At 62.4% G+C, this 15740-nt stretch overlaps 1 protein-coding gene across 3 annotated transcripts; it reads left to right on the top strand.

Annotated features, from left to right (window-relative positions):
- Positions 1 to 304: 304 nt before the first annotated feature.
- MXD4 (MAX dimerization protein 4) lies at positions 305 to 15183 on the top strand. 3 transcript variants are annotated; one of them, XR_004437772.1, is made up of 7 exons: positions 305 to 672; positions 765 to 864; positions 4572 to 4601; positions 10080 to 10194; positions 11375 to 11537; positions 11917 to 14415; positions 14496 to 15183. XR_004437772.1 is itself a non-coding variant. In XM_033213486.1 (6 exons), the coding sequence occupies exons 1-6, from the start codon at positions 441 to 443 to the stop codon at positions 12072 to 12074; spliced, it is 798 nt and encodes a 265-aa protein (XP_033069377.1). In that variant the 5' UTR covers positions 305 to 440; the 3' UTR covers positions 12075 to 15183. The 3 variants fall into 3 exon arrangements, 2 of the variants coding, with proteins under 2 accessions (XP_033069377.1, XP_033069378.1); XM_033213486.1 differs by having other exon boundaries at positions 11917 to 15183; XM_033213487.1 differs by lacking the exon at positions 4572 to 4601 and having other exon boundaries at positions 11917 to 15183.
- The last annotated feature ends 557 nt before the right edge of the window (positions 15184 to 15740 follow it).

Below are 15740 nucleotides of genomic sequence, written 5' to 3'. Positions count from 1 at the left end.
CGCCCGCGTCGCCGAGACGCTCCTGCGTCCTAACGGGCCCCCACGCCGGCGGGCGGTCCCCGCGCGCTGCGCTTCCTCTCGGCAACGCGTCCGGCAGCGACACCCCCATTGGCCGCGCGCCCCGCCACCGGCCATTGGCTCGCAGTGCCTGTTTTACATAGGCCGCTCTGGCCAATCGGTGCGCGGTGCCTACTTAACATGCACGGTGGCCGCCAGTCAGCTAGCGCGGGGGCCGGGCCACCACGTGCTGTTGCTAAGCTCGGGCTTCTAAATTGTTACTAGCGCGGCCGGCCTATCCCAGCCCAGCTCCGCATCTGTCAACATTCTCGGCTCCGCCCGAGGCGCTCGACTCGCCCCCATTGGCCCCGGTCGGGCCCTGCGCCCGCCCCCGAAACCCGAACACCGCCTCCCATTGGCTCTGTGGGCCGCCGCTCTCCCTTATGTGTCAATTTGAGGGCCTGAGGCGGAGGGTGGCGGCCGAGCGCCGGAGTCCGCGGAGTCTGGAAGTGCGGCGGCCAGGCGCGCGGGGCGGGCGGCGAGCGGAGCCGGCCGGAGCGGGCCGGGCAGCGGCCGCCGCCGTCCCGGGGGGGACAGGCGCGGGCGGGAGGATGGAGCTGAACTCCCTGCTGATCCTGCTGGAGGCGGCCGAGTACCTGGAGCGCAGGGATCGAGGTAGCGCTCGCGCCCCATTGTGCGCCCGCAGCGGTGGGCGGGCGGCGGGTCCGGGCCGGGCGGGGGCCGCTGACCGCGCCGTGTGTCCGCAGAGGCCGAGCACGGCTACGCTTCGGTGCTGCCCTTCGACGGCGACTTCACCAGGGAGAAAACAAAGGCGGCCAGCCTGGTGCGCAAGGCCCCGAACAACAGGTACCGCCCCCCACGCCCGCCCCCGCCCGAACCCCCGCCCCCACCCGGAGCGTGGTCCCTGGGCCCCGATTCCCGGCCCGCGGCCCTCAGCACCGCCGCCGCGCGCCCCGGCGGCCAGCCTGGAGGAGGAGGCGCGCAGGCCGCGGCCGCAGCCCCGCCCGGCCGGCCCCGCCCTCGCCGTCGCCATCTTCCTGCGGCCGCGCCTCCCGGGCCGCTCGCGTAAACAGTGCCACGCGTACAGCGCCCGCCGCCGGGGTCCGCTCCGCGCCCGCTCCCCGCCCCCGAGTTGTTCTGGACTTTTCCAGGCGGTAGAAAAGTTGTCAGCGGGCGCTGGCTGGTGCCCGGTCGGTCTGGGGAAACAGCCTCAGCCAGGGTCCCCAGGGGCTGCCGGCCCTAACCCCCTTTTTCCGCGGGTGGGTGGGCGGTCTCCTTTCGACTGACTCAGAACCGAACTGTGCTGCTCTGCGACCTCCCCCAGCTCACAGGAGCCTGAACAGAGAAGGCGAGTGGAGGCGCTGTCCTGGGCCACCACTCCTCCCAGGGTGCCCACCGCTCCTGCCCGGCCTCCTGACACAGCGAAACTCCAACCACCAGTGTGGGGTCGTCTTCTTTAAGACGGAGGCCTTTTAAGGGGGCGGGAGGAGGGGCAGGCTGCACGTCAGGGGCCCCATGAAGTCATTACTCCTGGTGCCAGCTGCGCCCTCCATACCTTGGCCTCGTGTTCAGGCAGCAGAACGCCTGAAGCTGGGGTGCGTACAGGTGCCCCGCGTGGGAAGTGGGGATCCTGGGCCGGGGCTCCCCAGGGATTTCCGTCCTCCTCGCTGCTGTGAGGACCGCGGCACACCTGGCCCTGTCTGGGCCCACCTTGGCCCAGCCCTTCTGTGTGAGCAGGCTGGGAGCTGCGTTTGTAGGGGGCTTCAGAGCCCCAAGGCATGGCTCATTCCTGTGGCCTGCCTGTTCTGGGGAAACAGAAAGGCTGGCGCAGGGACCCATCTCTGTGGTGTCCTGAGCTAGGTGAGGAATTAGTGAGTCCCCTGCTGCTCTGGCTGGGACCTGTCTCTGAGTCCCAGCCCCTGGTCCCTTATTGGGGACAGTTTGGGGAAGGACAGGAGTGTGACGAGGGGACCATTGCCTCAGGCCTCCTCAGTGAGCCAGCCCGGCCCCTGCTGCTGCTTCTTACCAGACCGAGTCCCTGACCGGTGGAGAACTCCGGGGCGCCAGCTGGGGCTCCCCCAGCGTGGAGTACCCAGAGCAGACAACCAGCGTCCTGGCCAAGGCTGCCCAAACACTGCCTCTATGCTGAGTGTTTCACACACGCAGCCGGTTCATCTTCACCCCAGGCTCAGAGAGGCGATGTGATTTTTATCTCTATTTATGGCCAAGGAAACTGAGGCGGGGAGAGGTTTAGTTACTTGCCCGCCACTCACCCACCTCTGATGACACCTGTTCTGAGTTGGGGTCCTAGCTGTCCACATTCTGCTGGGACAGAGACCATGGGGGCACTGTTGAGGGAGGCAGAGGGCTCCCTAACTCTGGTGTATCTCCCCCTGGCTCCCCTGGGCCGAGCCCTGCTCCCCTGGGGCTTGAGGCAGTCCAGGGCTGGCGGCTTGGCCCCTCCCTTGATGGGCAGCACTGCCCTGGAGCCTTTCCTCAGCCAACCCAGACAAGTAGCTGGGCAGAGCAGGCGGCCAGAGGGTCTCTGAGCCCCTGACTTGTCTCCACCTGTGAGGCTTCCATGCTCTGCCAAGGTGAGGGAGGGGACATGGCACAGTGGGGCTGGGGCAACAGGTAGGGAGTGGGGCCAGAGGACAGTGTCAGGGTTGAGGGAGGCGACAGGGGACTGGGGCCAGCCTGCAGGGGGTCTATTCTATGGGAAGTGTGCTTGTCTCCTGGGGTCACAGGAGTGCTGGGAACGCACTGGGCCCAGCCTCAGCGGGGATGGCTCCCACCTCTCCTGTGAGGGATAGAGTACTCCGGGGACCCATGTGGCAAACATTCCCTTCGATGGGCCCCAAGGGTCTCTGGGTCCAGGAGGAGCTGCAGGAGGGGCCCTGGCTGCTGGAGGAGTGCCCCCTGCCTCCAGGGTGGGGTCCAGTCCCACGCCACCCTTCAAGGGGTGGGCAGGTAGGCTTTTACATTGAAGGGCACCTGCTGACCCTGGCCTCCCTTCTGAGCCAGCAGACTACAGACCCATGTGGCCAGGCTGCGGTTTGGGCTGAGGACAGAGAGCACAGCTCATTCGTGTGGCCTGCCTGTTCTGGGGAGGCAGAAAGGCTGGTGCAGGGGCCCATCTCTGTGAGGCCAGTGAGGAGCATATGGCTGTGGCCTCTACTCGCTCTGGCCGGCCCTGGCTGGCCCTGGCAGTGATTCTTGAGGCTCCTTGTCCAGCCCATGTGACTATCAGGCTCTCCAGGATCCTGAGACCTGGGTCTGGAGGCTCTGCTGAGGCTACACAGGGGGGCCCAGAGCCTGTTGGTGCAGCAGGTGGGAGGGGCAGGCCCTTGGCCTGAGTGGTTGGGACAGGAGACGCCAGATCCCAAGTTCCTGAAGCAGGCAGTGGTCAGCAGAAACTTTAGGAAGGAGCCAGGACCTGAGGGCAGGGAGAGGCCTCAGGGCTGGGTCTGGAGGTGCGCAGAAGTGGTCTGAGCTCTCTGCCTACCTGTGCAGCAGCATCCTGGGAGGCCCGGAAGCCCTGGCTGGCCTGCGGGGTCCTGCCTGGACTGGGAAGGTGGCCTGGAGCTGGGAGCGAGGTCTCCCTGCCTCGTTGTCCTCCAGGGCAGATGCTGTGGCACCTGCTGTGGTGCTCGGAGTTGTGTGCCCATGTCTGAATGGGCAAGACAGGTGAGCAGCAGGTGGGGCCACTGTCCCCAGAGAGGCTGAGCCCAGGCCTCCAGGGCGGCCCATCCTGCTAGCACACAGTCCCCAAGGGAAGTGGAAGGGCTGGCGTCAGTGTCCCCCTGTGCCCACTGGCCTGGGAAGCATCCACATCTCAGAAGCCCCCTCATGGGCTGACCTGGCTGGCACTGCTGTGTCCCTGGTCCCCATTGGTAAGGTGGGCTGTGGTCACGCAGGTGTGTGAGCCCAACACAGTGGTGGTGTCAGGACAGGACCACCCGTGTCCTGAGGGCCAGGTCTCTGGGCTCCATCTCCACCTGCTCTTTGTCCCAGGTACTAGGCTGCTTTGGCTCCAAGGACACAGCTGGCCTCAGGGATTGAGGAGCAGGGAAGGCGAGTAGTTAGTAGGGGTCAGGGCCAGGACCTGCTGCTGCTCCCTGGGCCTCCCCCACTCCTCTGGAAGGAGGCCTGGGTCCTCCTGTCAGCCAGATTCCCCACAGGCCTTGCTAGGTGGGCTTGTGGCCCTGGGCGCCCTGGACCTGCCTGCATCTCTGGGCCTCCCTGTGAACAGACCCGGCCCTGTTGCTGCTTCTCACCAAACCAAGTCCCTGACCCATGGAGAACTCCCGGGCGTGAGCTGGGGCTCCCCCAGCATGGAGTACCCAAAGCTGACAACCAGTGTCCACCCTCAGCATGTGGTTCCCCCAACCCTGGGTGGGCAGCTGTCCCAGCCCTCACTGTTCTGGTCCATTCCGGAACCCAGACACAGCCAGCCACTGTCTGCAGGTCCTGGCCCCTGAGGAGGGCGCTGTTCTCTGTGCCCTGGTGGTCACGCAGCAGAGTGAGCTCTGTCTTTCTGTCTCCCTAAACAGGTCTTCACACAACGAGCTAGAAAAGCACAGGTAAGTGATCCCCCCAGCCCCCAACGTGAGCCCAGCACCTGGCCCACCCTTCTACTGAGGGTATGTGGTACGCTGAGCCCGCCCTTGTCCCGGGCATGGCCAAGTGTGCTGCTAGGGTGTGTCCTTGTCTTGGGAAGGGTCAAGCTTGGAGGAGGAGGCTGAGGTCTGTTTCAGGCACTCTGTGCTAGAGGCAGGAGATGGCGGGGGGCCCAGGCCCTGCTTTCCAGAGCTCATCCAAGTGGGAGTCAGAGACCTGAAGCAGGGCCGCTTGTGCTATGTGACAGTCAGGGCCCTTAGCTTTCAGAACAGTGGTCTCCAATCAGGAGGGTTGGGCTCTCTGCCCTGTGCATTCTGGGGTCTGCCTTCCAAGGAGCTGTGCTACAGGCTTGTCCGAGGGGCAGATGGAAAGCAGCCAGTCCCTGGCCATGTGGGAAGCTCTGGCCCAGGGCAGGATTCAGGTGAGCCCTCGAGTAAAGCTGCGGGGTATTTGTTCCCCCTGGTGACAGCCGGAGGCAGCTAGGGCTGCAGGCCCAGCTCTGCTGGTGGGGACGAGTTGCAGGTGAGCTCAGGGGCCTAGGGGCTGGCAGCGGGAGCCCTGGGTGAGTACAGAGGCAGCCCTGGAGGCAGGAGCCCCCATGCTAGGACGAGGAAGGTTCCCCTGAAGGATGCTGGGCCATCGCTCCCTCCTGACTTGTGATCCCATCTGTGAAATGGGTCAGCTCTTTCTTCCCTTCCTGGTGGGGCAGGTCTGCGTGCTGGCTGAGCCCCCCCCACAGTCCCCTCTAGAAAAATTTGGTGCTCGGCCAGGTCTCCGCCTCCCCCTCATGTCTACCCCCACAGCAGCGCCAACTTCCGTTCCCCTGGGATTCGGGCTGCTGGCTGGGGCGGGCAGCTGGGCAGGGACAGAACGCAGTGTTCTCTGAGGAACTGCACTTCCTGGACAGGTCATGTGTGTTTGGGGGGTTCCCTAGAGGCCACAGAGGTGGGGGCAGGTACAGGGCCCAAGAGAACCAGGGAGGCCTGGAGTTCTTCCCAGGCCTAAGGAGACCAGCCTAGCCTTGACCAGGACCCAGGAGCTGGGGCAGGCACGTGGGGGTGTTCAGGGAAGGCTTCCTGGAGGCAGTCCCTGGGAGGACAGCTTCCCAATGGGGACAGACTGAGGGGCAGTGACATTGGGGGAGGATGGGTGGCAAGGATGTGGCAGCTGTTGGGGAGGACAGGGGACCCCTGCAGCTGCCGTTTGACCTGGCTTTGCCCTCTGCTCTCTTTCCAGAGGCTGCATTTAGCCAGGGCCTCATGGAGCCTTCTTGAGACACAGAGGAGGGATGGGTGGGCAGCCAGGGTGTCTCTGTGGACTCCCCCACCCCAGTGCAGGGGGTTTCTGTCTCTGGCTGGCCAAGAGGCAGATGTGGACAGCCCCAGGCACTCACAGGCCTGGGGCCCTGGATCACAGCCTACCTGATGCCAGCTGCTCTTGGCTGCAGGAAGGGCTGCGTGCTGTCTTGAGGAAGGAAGGAAGCCCCTGGCTGGGCCACCCAGCCATCCCCGGGAGGCAGGCCCTGGACATTGCTTTGCCCGGAGATGTCCCCTTACTGGGGACTGGGCAGGGCCTATGGGACTTCCCCCTGTGGGTGCTCTGAGCCAAGCCTGCCCAGCCCTTCTCCTCCTCCCTTTGTAGGAAGGCAGCTTCAGCAGGTCTGAGGCTGGTGCATCGTTGCCGACCCCAGGGTCCTGGGGACTGTGGAGGCCTCACCTTCTTGGCTGCTGACCTCACTGGCTCTACTCCAGGCTATGGTCTTAGTGTGTTTTGGGGGAAGGTCCCAGCCTTCTCTCCTGGCCCTTGATAGCCCCTGGATGGCAGAGCCCATCCCAAAGGCCAGTCCAGAGTCCTCAGCTGAGTCCCTGCCCCACATTCCCCCAAGCATGTCCAGGTTTTGGAGGTCCCCAGGAGCCCCCTGCAGCCCAGCCTCATGTGCTGATGCAGCCTCACACGGCCTTCACGTACCTCGGGAAGTTTTGTTGGCAATGTCTAGAAAATGCAGGCAGACAGAGGGAGTGGGAGGCACGTGTGTTCCTGAGCCACCCCTAGCTCCCCGTCAGCCGCAGCCAGGTTCTCTGGTTGGCTGGGACGCTGGCGTGGAGCCATGCCCTCTCGGTGCCCTGGGTCCCCCTCTGGGTTTGGGGTTTTTGGGAGAGCTGGAAAGTGCTGCGTCAGAGGTGGGGCTGCTGTTGATACCAGCCCAGCGCACTAGTCCTACAGGCGGGTTCTGCCTCCTGAATCCACACAGGGTTCCTTCAGGAAGTGGGGGTTTTAAAAGCCCTTTGGATGCCCAGGGACAGCCGTGGGGTGCTGGCAGGGGGCCCAGGGCACTGCAGCGGCTTCAGGAGGGGAGGGCCCAGTGGGAGCCCAGTGCAGCCCTGGGCCAAGGGGCTTCCTGGCTCGGAGGGGTGGGTGGGGATCTTCCTGGGGTCCCACAACCAGCCACTGGTAGAGTTGGCTCCAGGCCACTGGCACTGCTCAGGGCAGGAATTTCTGTGGCCTCCAGCCCTGGTGCCTGCCCTCCTGGGCCAGGTGGACCTGTTACTGGTTTGGACAGTGCGTGTGTGTGGTCAGATGGCTTCTGTTTGTCTCTCGAGAAAGGTGTTCCGTGATTTCTAAAGCGGTCTGTTCACGGACCTCCCCTGCACCCCACCCCAGAGACTGCATCCCAGGCACTCGGAGGCTGAGCCACATCCTCCTCTGCTCCCCGCGGGCACTAACATTGCCGATGAGACTTGGATAAGGAGGGGACCTTGTTCTCCATTTCCTCACTTGGTCTTTCACCTGACACCACGTACGTAAGTCCTGTCCACCTGCGTCAGGGCACACTCCTCCACCTGCTCATCCCCAATGACTGCACAGGACACTTGGCTGTGCCACCAGCGTTCTTAGTGATGACCCTCTGGTTAACACAGGGACTTCCGGACAGTCCTGCGATGCGCCTTGGTGAGCACAGACCTTTGCGGATCCGAGGGGATAGTTTTGTAGGACCAAGGCCCTAAAAGTAGAGATGCTGGTTGGCGGTCAGTGATAACTGTGCCAATGGCCCTTCAGACCTGTGTCCCCTTTTGCTCTCCCACCAGCAAACCATCAGCGATCTCTCGAGTTGGCTGGCGCAGGAGCCATCCCTTCTCACGTCAGCCCGTCGGAGGGTGCCAGTCGTACCTCCTTGTTTGCATGTGCATTTCCTGGCTCTGGTGAGATGGAGCCGGGCGTTAGGTTAGGTTGGCCCTCGTGTCCTGCAGCCTGTTTGTGTCCTCCGCCCGTTGTGACGTCGAGGCATTCTGCTTTTAATTTTTGATGTGTATGAGCTCAAAATACCACGAATACTAACCATTTGTCTTTTATATGTATTGCAAAGATTTTTCTACTTGTTATTTGTCTGTTAGCTGTGTTTTTCTTTCTTGTGCAAACGTGTCTTTCTCTGATTGTTACAGCAATGTGTGTGTGTGTGTTTTTTTTAGCATAGAAAACCTGAAAAATACAGAAAAGTACAAAGCTAAAGAAATAAAATGGCCAGGCGCATCGCCTGGAGACGCACACTCCCTGTGCCTCATTTTGTTCTGTCGTCTCTTGTGTGCGTCTGCTCTTTTATTTTTTAAACAAAATTGGGTCACTTGTCACCTGTGTGGTTCCGTATTCTAATTTTTTCACTTAACATTCATGATGTGCATGTGTAACACACTAAAATGATAATGAGGTGTTTTGGGGTGGTGGAATTTGGGGGTACTTTTAATTTTTTTTCCTTTTAGAGTTGATTTGCATTTTTAAATTGTTCTGCAGAGGTCATGTAGTGCTGATGTAATTACGTGGTGGGTTGGAAAGCCATTTGCTAGAGTGGACCAGGGAAGGAGGCCCTTGGCAACACCCCCACTTGCAGACCTAGTCCCATTGGTGGCCGCAGTACGTTGGCAATGTGCCTCGGGAAAGGGCCCCTCCTTTAGCAGAGAGAGCACCCTTTGGCCTCTTGCCTGCACAGTTCCTGGGTTGGGGGGTGGCAGGGCGCTCACTCCTGTTGGAGGTGGGGAGGCTGAGCTTCCAGCAACTGGGGTAGTCATGTAGTGGCAGCCTGGGACCCCTTTCCCGGCACCTGTGCACGGGAGGCAGCGTGGGAGATGCTGAGGATCTTGGCCCCATGCAGGCCACCTCCAGGCAGACCTCCCGACTGGTGCAGCTGTTAACCGCTGCACCCAGCAGCCGCCTCCTTCTTCAGTCTCCTCCTCTGTCCAAAGGAAATGGCTGTCCCTGCCCACGTTACTCCCAGGGGGACAAGATTTGCTGGGCTTGGGAACGGCAGGAGCAGACATGCCAGGGCTGGGGTGCTCAGTGTTGGCGCCATGTGGGGGACGTCACGTGTGTGGGCATCAGCTGTGGCAGGGCAGCTGGGCGGCAGGTTTTCAAAAGATTCAGAAAGTATTCCTACCCCTTGACCTGCTCATTCTGCTCGTAAGGATTTACCCAAAGCAAAGTGTCCTATATTTGGAAGCAGACTCTGTGGCCTGCACGGGATGGGTGAGTCTGTGGTTGAACATGGCAGTGACAAAAACTCCTGGTGCCTTGCACTGCTAGGCAGGTGCATGTGGGCGTGGCCAGGGTCCCAGGCCTCTGGGTGTGCTGGACTCCCCGTACCCCGTGAGCTCCACCATCTTCCCCCGCAGACAAGCAGGCCAGCCGGGAAGGCGGTGTTTCCGCAGGGGCAGGCCTAGGATGAAGCCAGGGCCCCTCTCCCGAGGTGCCCGATGAATGTGTCCTGGAGTATTGTAGCGTGTGAGCAAGTGCTCTTGAGTGTGAACAAGCAAGCAAGCACCACTGGGTGTCACGGCTCCAGTTCTGTGAAAAGTGGATTCGTCTGTGGATACAGGGACAGACTCTGGAATGAGGCGGTTTGCAAGGGGATATGAAACTTGGGTTGGAAGGGCCTGGTCCCTGGCCCTCCCTTGACCTAGGCTGATCATGTTTCCATGGTCACAAAAGTGACAGAGAGCACATTGTGCACGATGAGGTGGAGAGACATAAATCTTGTCTGGGTCTCTCCAGATCTCTGGGTGCAGCCTGAACAGCACCCGTCGCCTTACCCCACCCTGCCCTGCATGAGGACTCCAGGGCAGGGATGGGGGATGGGGGATGGCAGGGGGGCGAGCTGGGGCTCCTGGGCAGTGCCTGGTGGTGACGCACTGAGACTCTGCAGGCCATGGTGAGCTGGGCGTTTCTGCCGGGTGTCTGGGGGCTGTGGGTGTTGGGCTGTTCCTGGGGTGGGGGGAGTTCCCAGCCAGGCCAGGAGGGGATCCTCAGAGAGGGACCCTCAGCACATCTGCAGCAGTGGATGGTGAGGATGGGTCTGTGCAGGGCCCTGCAAACTGCCTCCTGCCCTCCCCCAGACCTCTCACCCCATGGGCTTTGCCACCCCAGGCTGATGGTTCTGTCTCTGGCTCTTTCAGACGAGCCAAACTCAGGCTGTACCTGGAGCAGCTCAAGCAACTGGTGCCCCTGGGCCCTGACAGCACCCGCCACACCACGCTGAGCCTCCTTAAGCGGGCCAAGGTGCATATCAAGGTGAGTGGGCCTTGCGCTCCACCCTGCCCTGTCCGGCTGCCTCGGTGTCCCTGCATGCCCTGGGGGTGTGCTCACAGGGGACCCTGGGCAGCCCTTGGATCAGAGGGCCTGAAGGTGGGTGGGGAGCCATCTGGCGGGTGTGTGTCGGGGGCCTGGTGGTTTTTGCCAGGGTGGAGGAGCAGCCACAGAAGCTGCCAAGGGGTCGAGGTAGTTCTGTGGCTTGTGCTGTGTTTGTTGGGTGCTGATGGCGTAAGAAGCCGCAGTGCAGCATAGGTTTGGGTGGAGAAGAGGAGTTCGGGGGACAGATAGCTCTCTGGGGCCCTGGGCTGTGAAGAGGCAGCTGCTAGAAGGAGAGAGTGGGCCAGGAAGGAGAGAAGAGACCAGGAGGGGCAGTGTTTCCTGGGTGCCATCAGAAGGCAGACTAAAAGTAGTCAGCCTGGTGTGGGTGCCAGGGTGGAGGTTGGGGCAGTGGGGGCTGGCTGAGGGAGACATTCCCTGGGGCAGCCCCCAAAGGACTTTTGACAGCCCTGTTGGTTTGGGGGCCTTGTGACTTTTGGGCCAACCAGGGCAAGTCTCCATCTGCTCTGAGGGCCTCTGCCTGCATAGGCATGGCCACCTCCAGGCTGGGGTGGCAGGAGCTTTGAGAGGGGCACAACCAGAGCCCTGGGGGCCCTCACAGAGCAAGCAGCGTCTCAGTGGGGCCCACGGGAAGGTTTAGAGAGGGCAGGGCGCAGGTGTTGCAGAGATAGGCATGCTACAAGCCACAGCCCTGCGGGGGCAGGCAGGGCTGGGAGTGTGTGAGGAGACCCGCTGGAAGCAGGACTGTCCTGGAGAAGGTGCCAGGCAAAGATCGGGTAGCGCTGACCCAGGGTGTCATGGCCATACATGGCTCAGCTTGACCAAGGCTGCCTGGTGGCTGCGGGTATTAGAGCTGGGCCATAGATGGAAACCATAGGGCTGGGAGGTGGCATCTGACTGTGACCGCCTGGCTGGGACAGGGAGGGATCCACCTCAGGCTGTGGGGCCGGTAGAGACTGGGCACCCTGTGGCCCATAGCCCGGCTAGGTCTTGTCAAGGAGAGGGAACCTCCCGGGCCCAGGCCTGGGTGCCCCGGTTCCTGGCCAGGGGGAAATGGGGAGTCCCCTTCCCGCTGTGGGCTCACAGCCCCCCCTGCCCGCAGAAACTGGAGGAGCAGGACCGCCGGGCACTGAGCATCAAGGAGCAGCTGCAGCAGGAGCATCGCTTCCTGAAGCGGCGCCTGGAGCAGCTGTCGGTGCAGAGCGTGGAGCGTGTGCGCACAGATAGCACAGGCTCCGCCGTCTCCACGGACGACTCAGAGCAAGGTGGGGCGTGGGGCAGCCTCACCTGGGCCTCCAGGCACTCAGTGGCGCAGCTCCCTGGGTGGAGAGAAGGCGCCTGGTGCTGGGGTTGGGGAGAACCCTCCCAGCTCCCTGCTGCACTGGGGTGTGTGTTTGTCACCGTCTAAGCGCAGAAGGGACTGGACAGGGAGGGTGGGATGCAGAGGCCTCATGGCCCGCTGAGGACTGGTGCTTCTGAGGCTGGGTCCTTAGCCAGAGCCCTCCTGGCGTCTGCTGCCCCAGGGCCCAGACAGCGCCGTCTGCACTTCTGCTCCTCTGCCCAGAGCTTCTGCTTCCAGAAAAGGGAGAAATGGGCTGGCACCCTTAGAGTGGCCTGACCCCATCCCCGCTCTGTTCTCCCCAGAAGTGGACATAGAGGGCATGGAATTTGGCCCTGGTGAGCTGGACAGTGTTGGCAGCAGCAGTGACGCGGACGACCACTACAGCCTGCAGAGTGGCAGCGGCGGCGACAGTGGCTTCGGGCCCCACTGCCGGCGGCTGGGCCGCCCCGCCCTCTCGTAGGCCCGTGCCCTCTGCTCCTTGGCCTGCCTGCCCGCCAGCCACGCGTGTCAGCCCTCCAGTTCTCCTTCGGTTGACGCCAGCCTCTCCACAGGCCCACTGCTGTGCCATTCTGGAAGCTCCCGCTGCCGCCTGGGCCGCCTGGCACTGCCCGCTTGCTGGTCAGGGCCTGCCGAGCTGCCCGCCCCTCTCAGCTGGGCAGAGTCCCCTGCAAGGAGGCAGGGCCCAGCTTCCACGTCCGGAGCCCTGGTCAGCGTAGCCGCCCACGGTCTGTTCTCAGATTCCTAATCATTCCAGAAGTATTAAATATCATTGCTGCAAACCTCGGCAGGTGCCATGTGAGGGGCTTAATGACCACCACAGGGAGCTCAGACCCCAACCCTGGATCCCAGAGAAAGGAGTGGACCGAGGAAGGAAGGAAGGCAAGGCTGTCTGTCCATCCGTCCGTCTGTCCACCTACCTATCAGTTCCACATAGGCTCCTGGCGTGGACAAGGGATCTGTGAAGGGCGGGACCCGGGTGAGCACCTGGAGCAGGTGGGTGGTCGAGGTCCTTCCCACGTCGCAGTTGTCAGAACCTAGGGCTGGGCTCTCGGGGCAGGCCAGGCCAGCCCAGCCCACACCGAGCTGGGCAGTGTCTGCTCTGGTAGGACTGTCAGACGCGCACACACGCACGCACCTAGGTACACGCACTCATGTACATGCTCACACACGCAGACACACCTGGGCACCCCGAGGTCACCTGTTCTGGGGATGATGGCCTTCAGGGGTCACCTGCAAACATCAGCCCCTGGGCTGTGCCTGGTTCCCCCTCCAGCTCCCGCTCACCCACGCCCACCCATCCTGCCTGCCTGCCTGTCTGCATAGGAGAGGGGCATCTCTTCCTGGCTAGGGCTGGGGTGAGCTGGAGGCTGGTAAAAGTTGCAGCCACTGGGTCCTCGGGGGCTTACTCATCTCCCTTTTTTAAACGAAAAGCAAAAAAGTAAAATGCTGCACTGCCCAGCAGCCCAGTTAGGGCTCCGGGAGCCACCTTAGGAAAGGGCTCTTCATGAGCTCTGCTGCGGCAGCCTCAGCTGGCAGAGAGGCTTTCCCAAAAAAAAAACAAAACAACCATTTTTTAAAAAAAGAAAGCCTAAAGACTCTCGGCCAAGGGACGTCCGTGTGTGCCGCCTCTGTTTCCTGTACCAGATTTTTGTACTCTATTTTCCTAGCCATTGCTGTGTCCTTGTTTGCTGAGGGGTGGGAGCCACCCAGCGTCTCAGGGACCCGTCCCTCTGTCATGTCGTCAAAGTGTGCCTTGTGTCTGGCCTTGCCCTTCCCACCAGCATGTCCCTCGTGGCTCAGGGTGCCCCAGGCCTGCCCAGCTAGTGCTGTCCTCTCATCTCCTGTGGGCAGCCCCTCCCAGCGGCCAGGGCTTCCTGGGGGCGATGCAGCCAGGCCCCTGTGGGTGGCACGGAGGGGCCTAGTGTTGCACTCCCCAGCAGCTGGCAGGGGCCTACTTGCTCACTAGAGAGGTGGATTCTCACCTGTGACCTGACTCGAGCCTCCTGCTTCCTGGCCTAAGTGAGGGCTCCAGGTTTCAGACACTGGCAGCCAATGAAGACTGCTCACTGGGTGGTGCAGGCCTGGCACCAGGAGGCTTGCACCCGCCTTTCCTTCCTGACGTCCTCTGTCCTTGGGGCTGGCCCACAGCAGTGCCTGCCGTGCCTCTGGTGCATCTCTAGCCAGTTTCCACATCATGGGGAAAATTTGTGTCTATTTCTAGTCATAGGCATAGATGCCCCAGGGTGGGGGGCCCTTTGTGGTGGAAAGGGGTCCCTGGAAACAACTCTGGTACAGAACCTGCCCTGCAGGCCATAGGGGGTGTGGTGCCTGGAGCTGAGGGGCATCCGAACGCGTTGTGGGTGGTTGTGAGGAGGCCTGTCTGCATCTCCTTCTGGCCCCACTGGGGGCCAGGGGCACCCAGAAAGGAGCTTCCCCTGCCTGCCTGATTCTGTCCCCCCGAGGCTTCATTTCAAACCCTGCGGCACCTCTGCGCAAGGCAGGCCGTGTGTACAACCTTGCTTCCCCAGCCAGCACTCCAGGGCCCTGAGGGGGTCATGTCCCTGCCCTCAATTCTTGAAGCACCAGCTCCCTGCCCCACCCTCCAGTGCCTGGGGCAGCCAGGGAGCTTCTGCTCTCATCTCTGACCAGCAGAATCCACCCAGGGACCAGTGGTGGCCCCTCAGCCGACCCTCCCAGCAGCTCAGCCTGTGGCTCTTGAGGCCGTGGTTCCCACGTGGACTGGGAGGCAGTCTCATAGCCACCCGGGGTGCTGTTCAGCTGCCCCTCCCTGCCACCAGCAGGTGGGTGAAGGGTGGCCCACTGGGTGGGGGCTAGTCGTAGGAGTCACCATATGCTCAAACCTCCCACTGCTCCCTGCCAGGGGCCCAGGCTGCCATCACTGGAGGCTGCAGGGACCAAGAGGCCATCACCGTGTCTATAGAGAGCAGACAGGAGCAAAACAGCGCCGGGGGCTCCTGAGCCTCTGCGTGTGCCCTCCCAGCCCACACCGGTGCTCTCGGCCACTGAGCACCCAGACTCAGGCTTGGGTTCCCCAGACTTACTGGAAGGCAGCTCCCGCATACCAGGATAACCCCCGCAAACCACATAGCAGACCCCCGCCATCCTTGCAGAGGGGAAAAGTCTGCAGCAAGGCTTTGCCTCTGCAGACCCCATCTTAGTGGCGCAGTGCTTGGGCCTGTGTTCCCCGGGTGGTGGAGCCCTGTACTGGTCTGTGGCCCTGGGGGCCCCACTCTGCTGTCTGCCCCAGCCCATGCCGTCTGCTGGGCAAGGCAGGCTCTCCCATGCCCTGCCTCCCTCTGTCAGGGAACCTGGGACCCCTCTCCCCACTGCCTGCACAGAGGACCCTGACCCTGGGCCAGCAATGTGGCCCCAGGTCCATGTTGGGCACTAGGGCAGGTTCCGTGCCAGAGTCAGGGGCCACACAAGGGCCTGGTGCCGGTGAGGGAGGTGTGCGCTAGAGGGGAAAGGGCCCCCGCCCACCTGTCCACCGTGTGGGCCATGCTGTGTCCTTATGTCATTGTAATATAAATACAGATTTTTATATCTCACCCTGCTGGCTCCGGCTCTTTCTGTGATTGTCACTGTCACCATGCTTTGCGTCCTGCCCTCGGCCTCCAAGCAGAGAGCCTGGCCCAGTGGCACCACATTGTGTGGCCCTTGGGCCGTGGTCCTCGTTGCCCTACCACAGCCTCTTTTCTGGGAGGCCTGACGGAGCACGTCACCCCCTGCTGCCAACCACACCGGGCCCACCATCACAGATGCCTCCCTGGATGCTGTGGCACCTGGAGCTGGGTGAAGGCGGGTTTGAGGCGGGTGCCCCTACAGGCCTGTTGGCCAACTGGATGCTCTTGTTGCTCTTGTCCCAGAGGCACTGGGACTTTGCCTCTGGCTCTTGTGCTGGGGCCCTGCTGGCCGAGGACAGCCCACCCCTTGGGGTGCTCCATGCCAGCCAGGAACCCTCTGCGTAGAGGCTGTTAGCTCTCAGAGCTGCACTGTGAGAATCCTCCTGCACCTGTTCCCAGAACTACCTGGGTATGGCTTCTGTTTCCTGTCATGGGGACCTGCCGTGCTAAGGTGAGGTGAGATGGCATGGCCAGCCATCCCC

This window comes from Trachypithecus francoisi, unplaced genomic scaffold (assembly GCF_009764315.1).
Source record: "Trachypithecus francoisi isolate TF-2019V2 unplaced genomic scaffold, Tfra_2.0 Lachesis_group1, whole genome shotgun sequence".
Taxonomy (NCBI): domain Eukaryota; kingdom Metazoa; phylum Chordata; class Mammalia; order Primates; family Cercopithecidae; genus Trachypithecus; species Trachypithecus francoisi.
The sequence above is the reverse complement of the archived record's forward strand: the minus strand, read 5'-3'. Positions and strand labels throughout refer to the sequence as shown.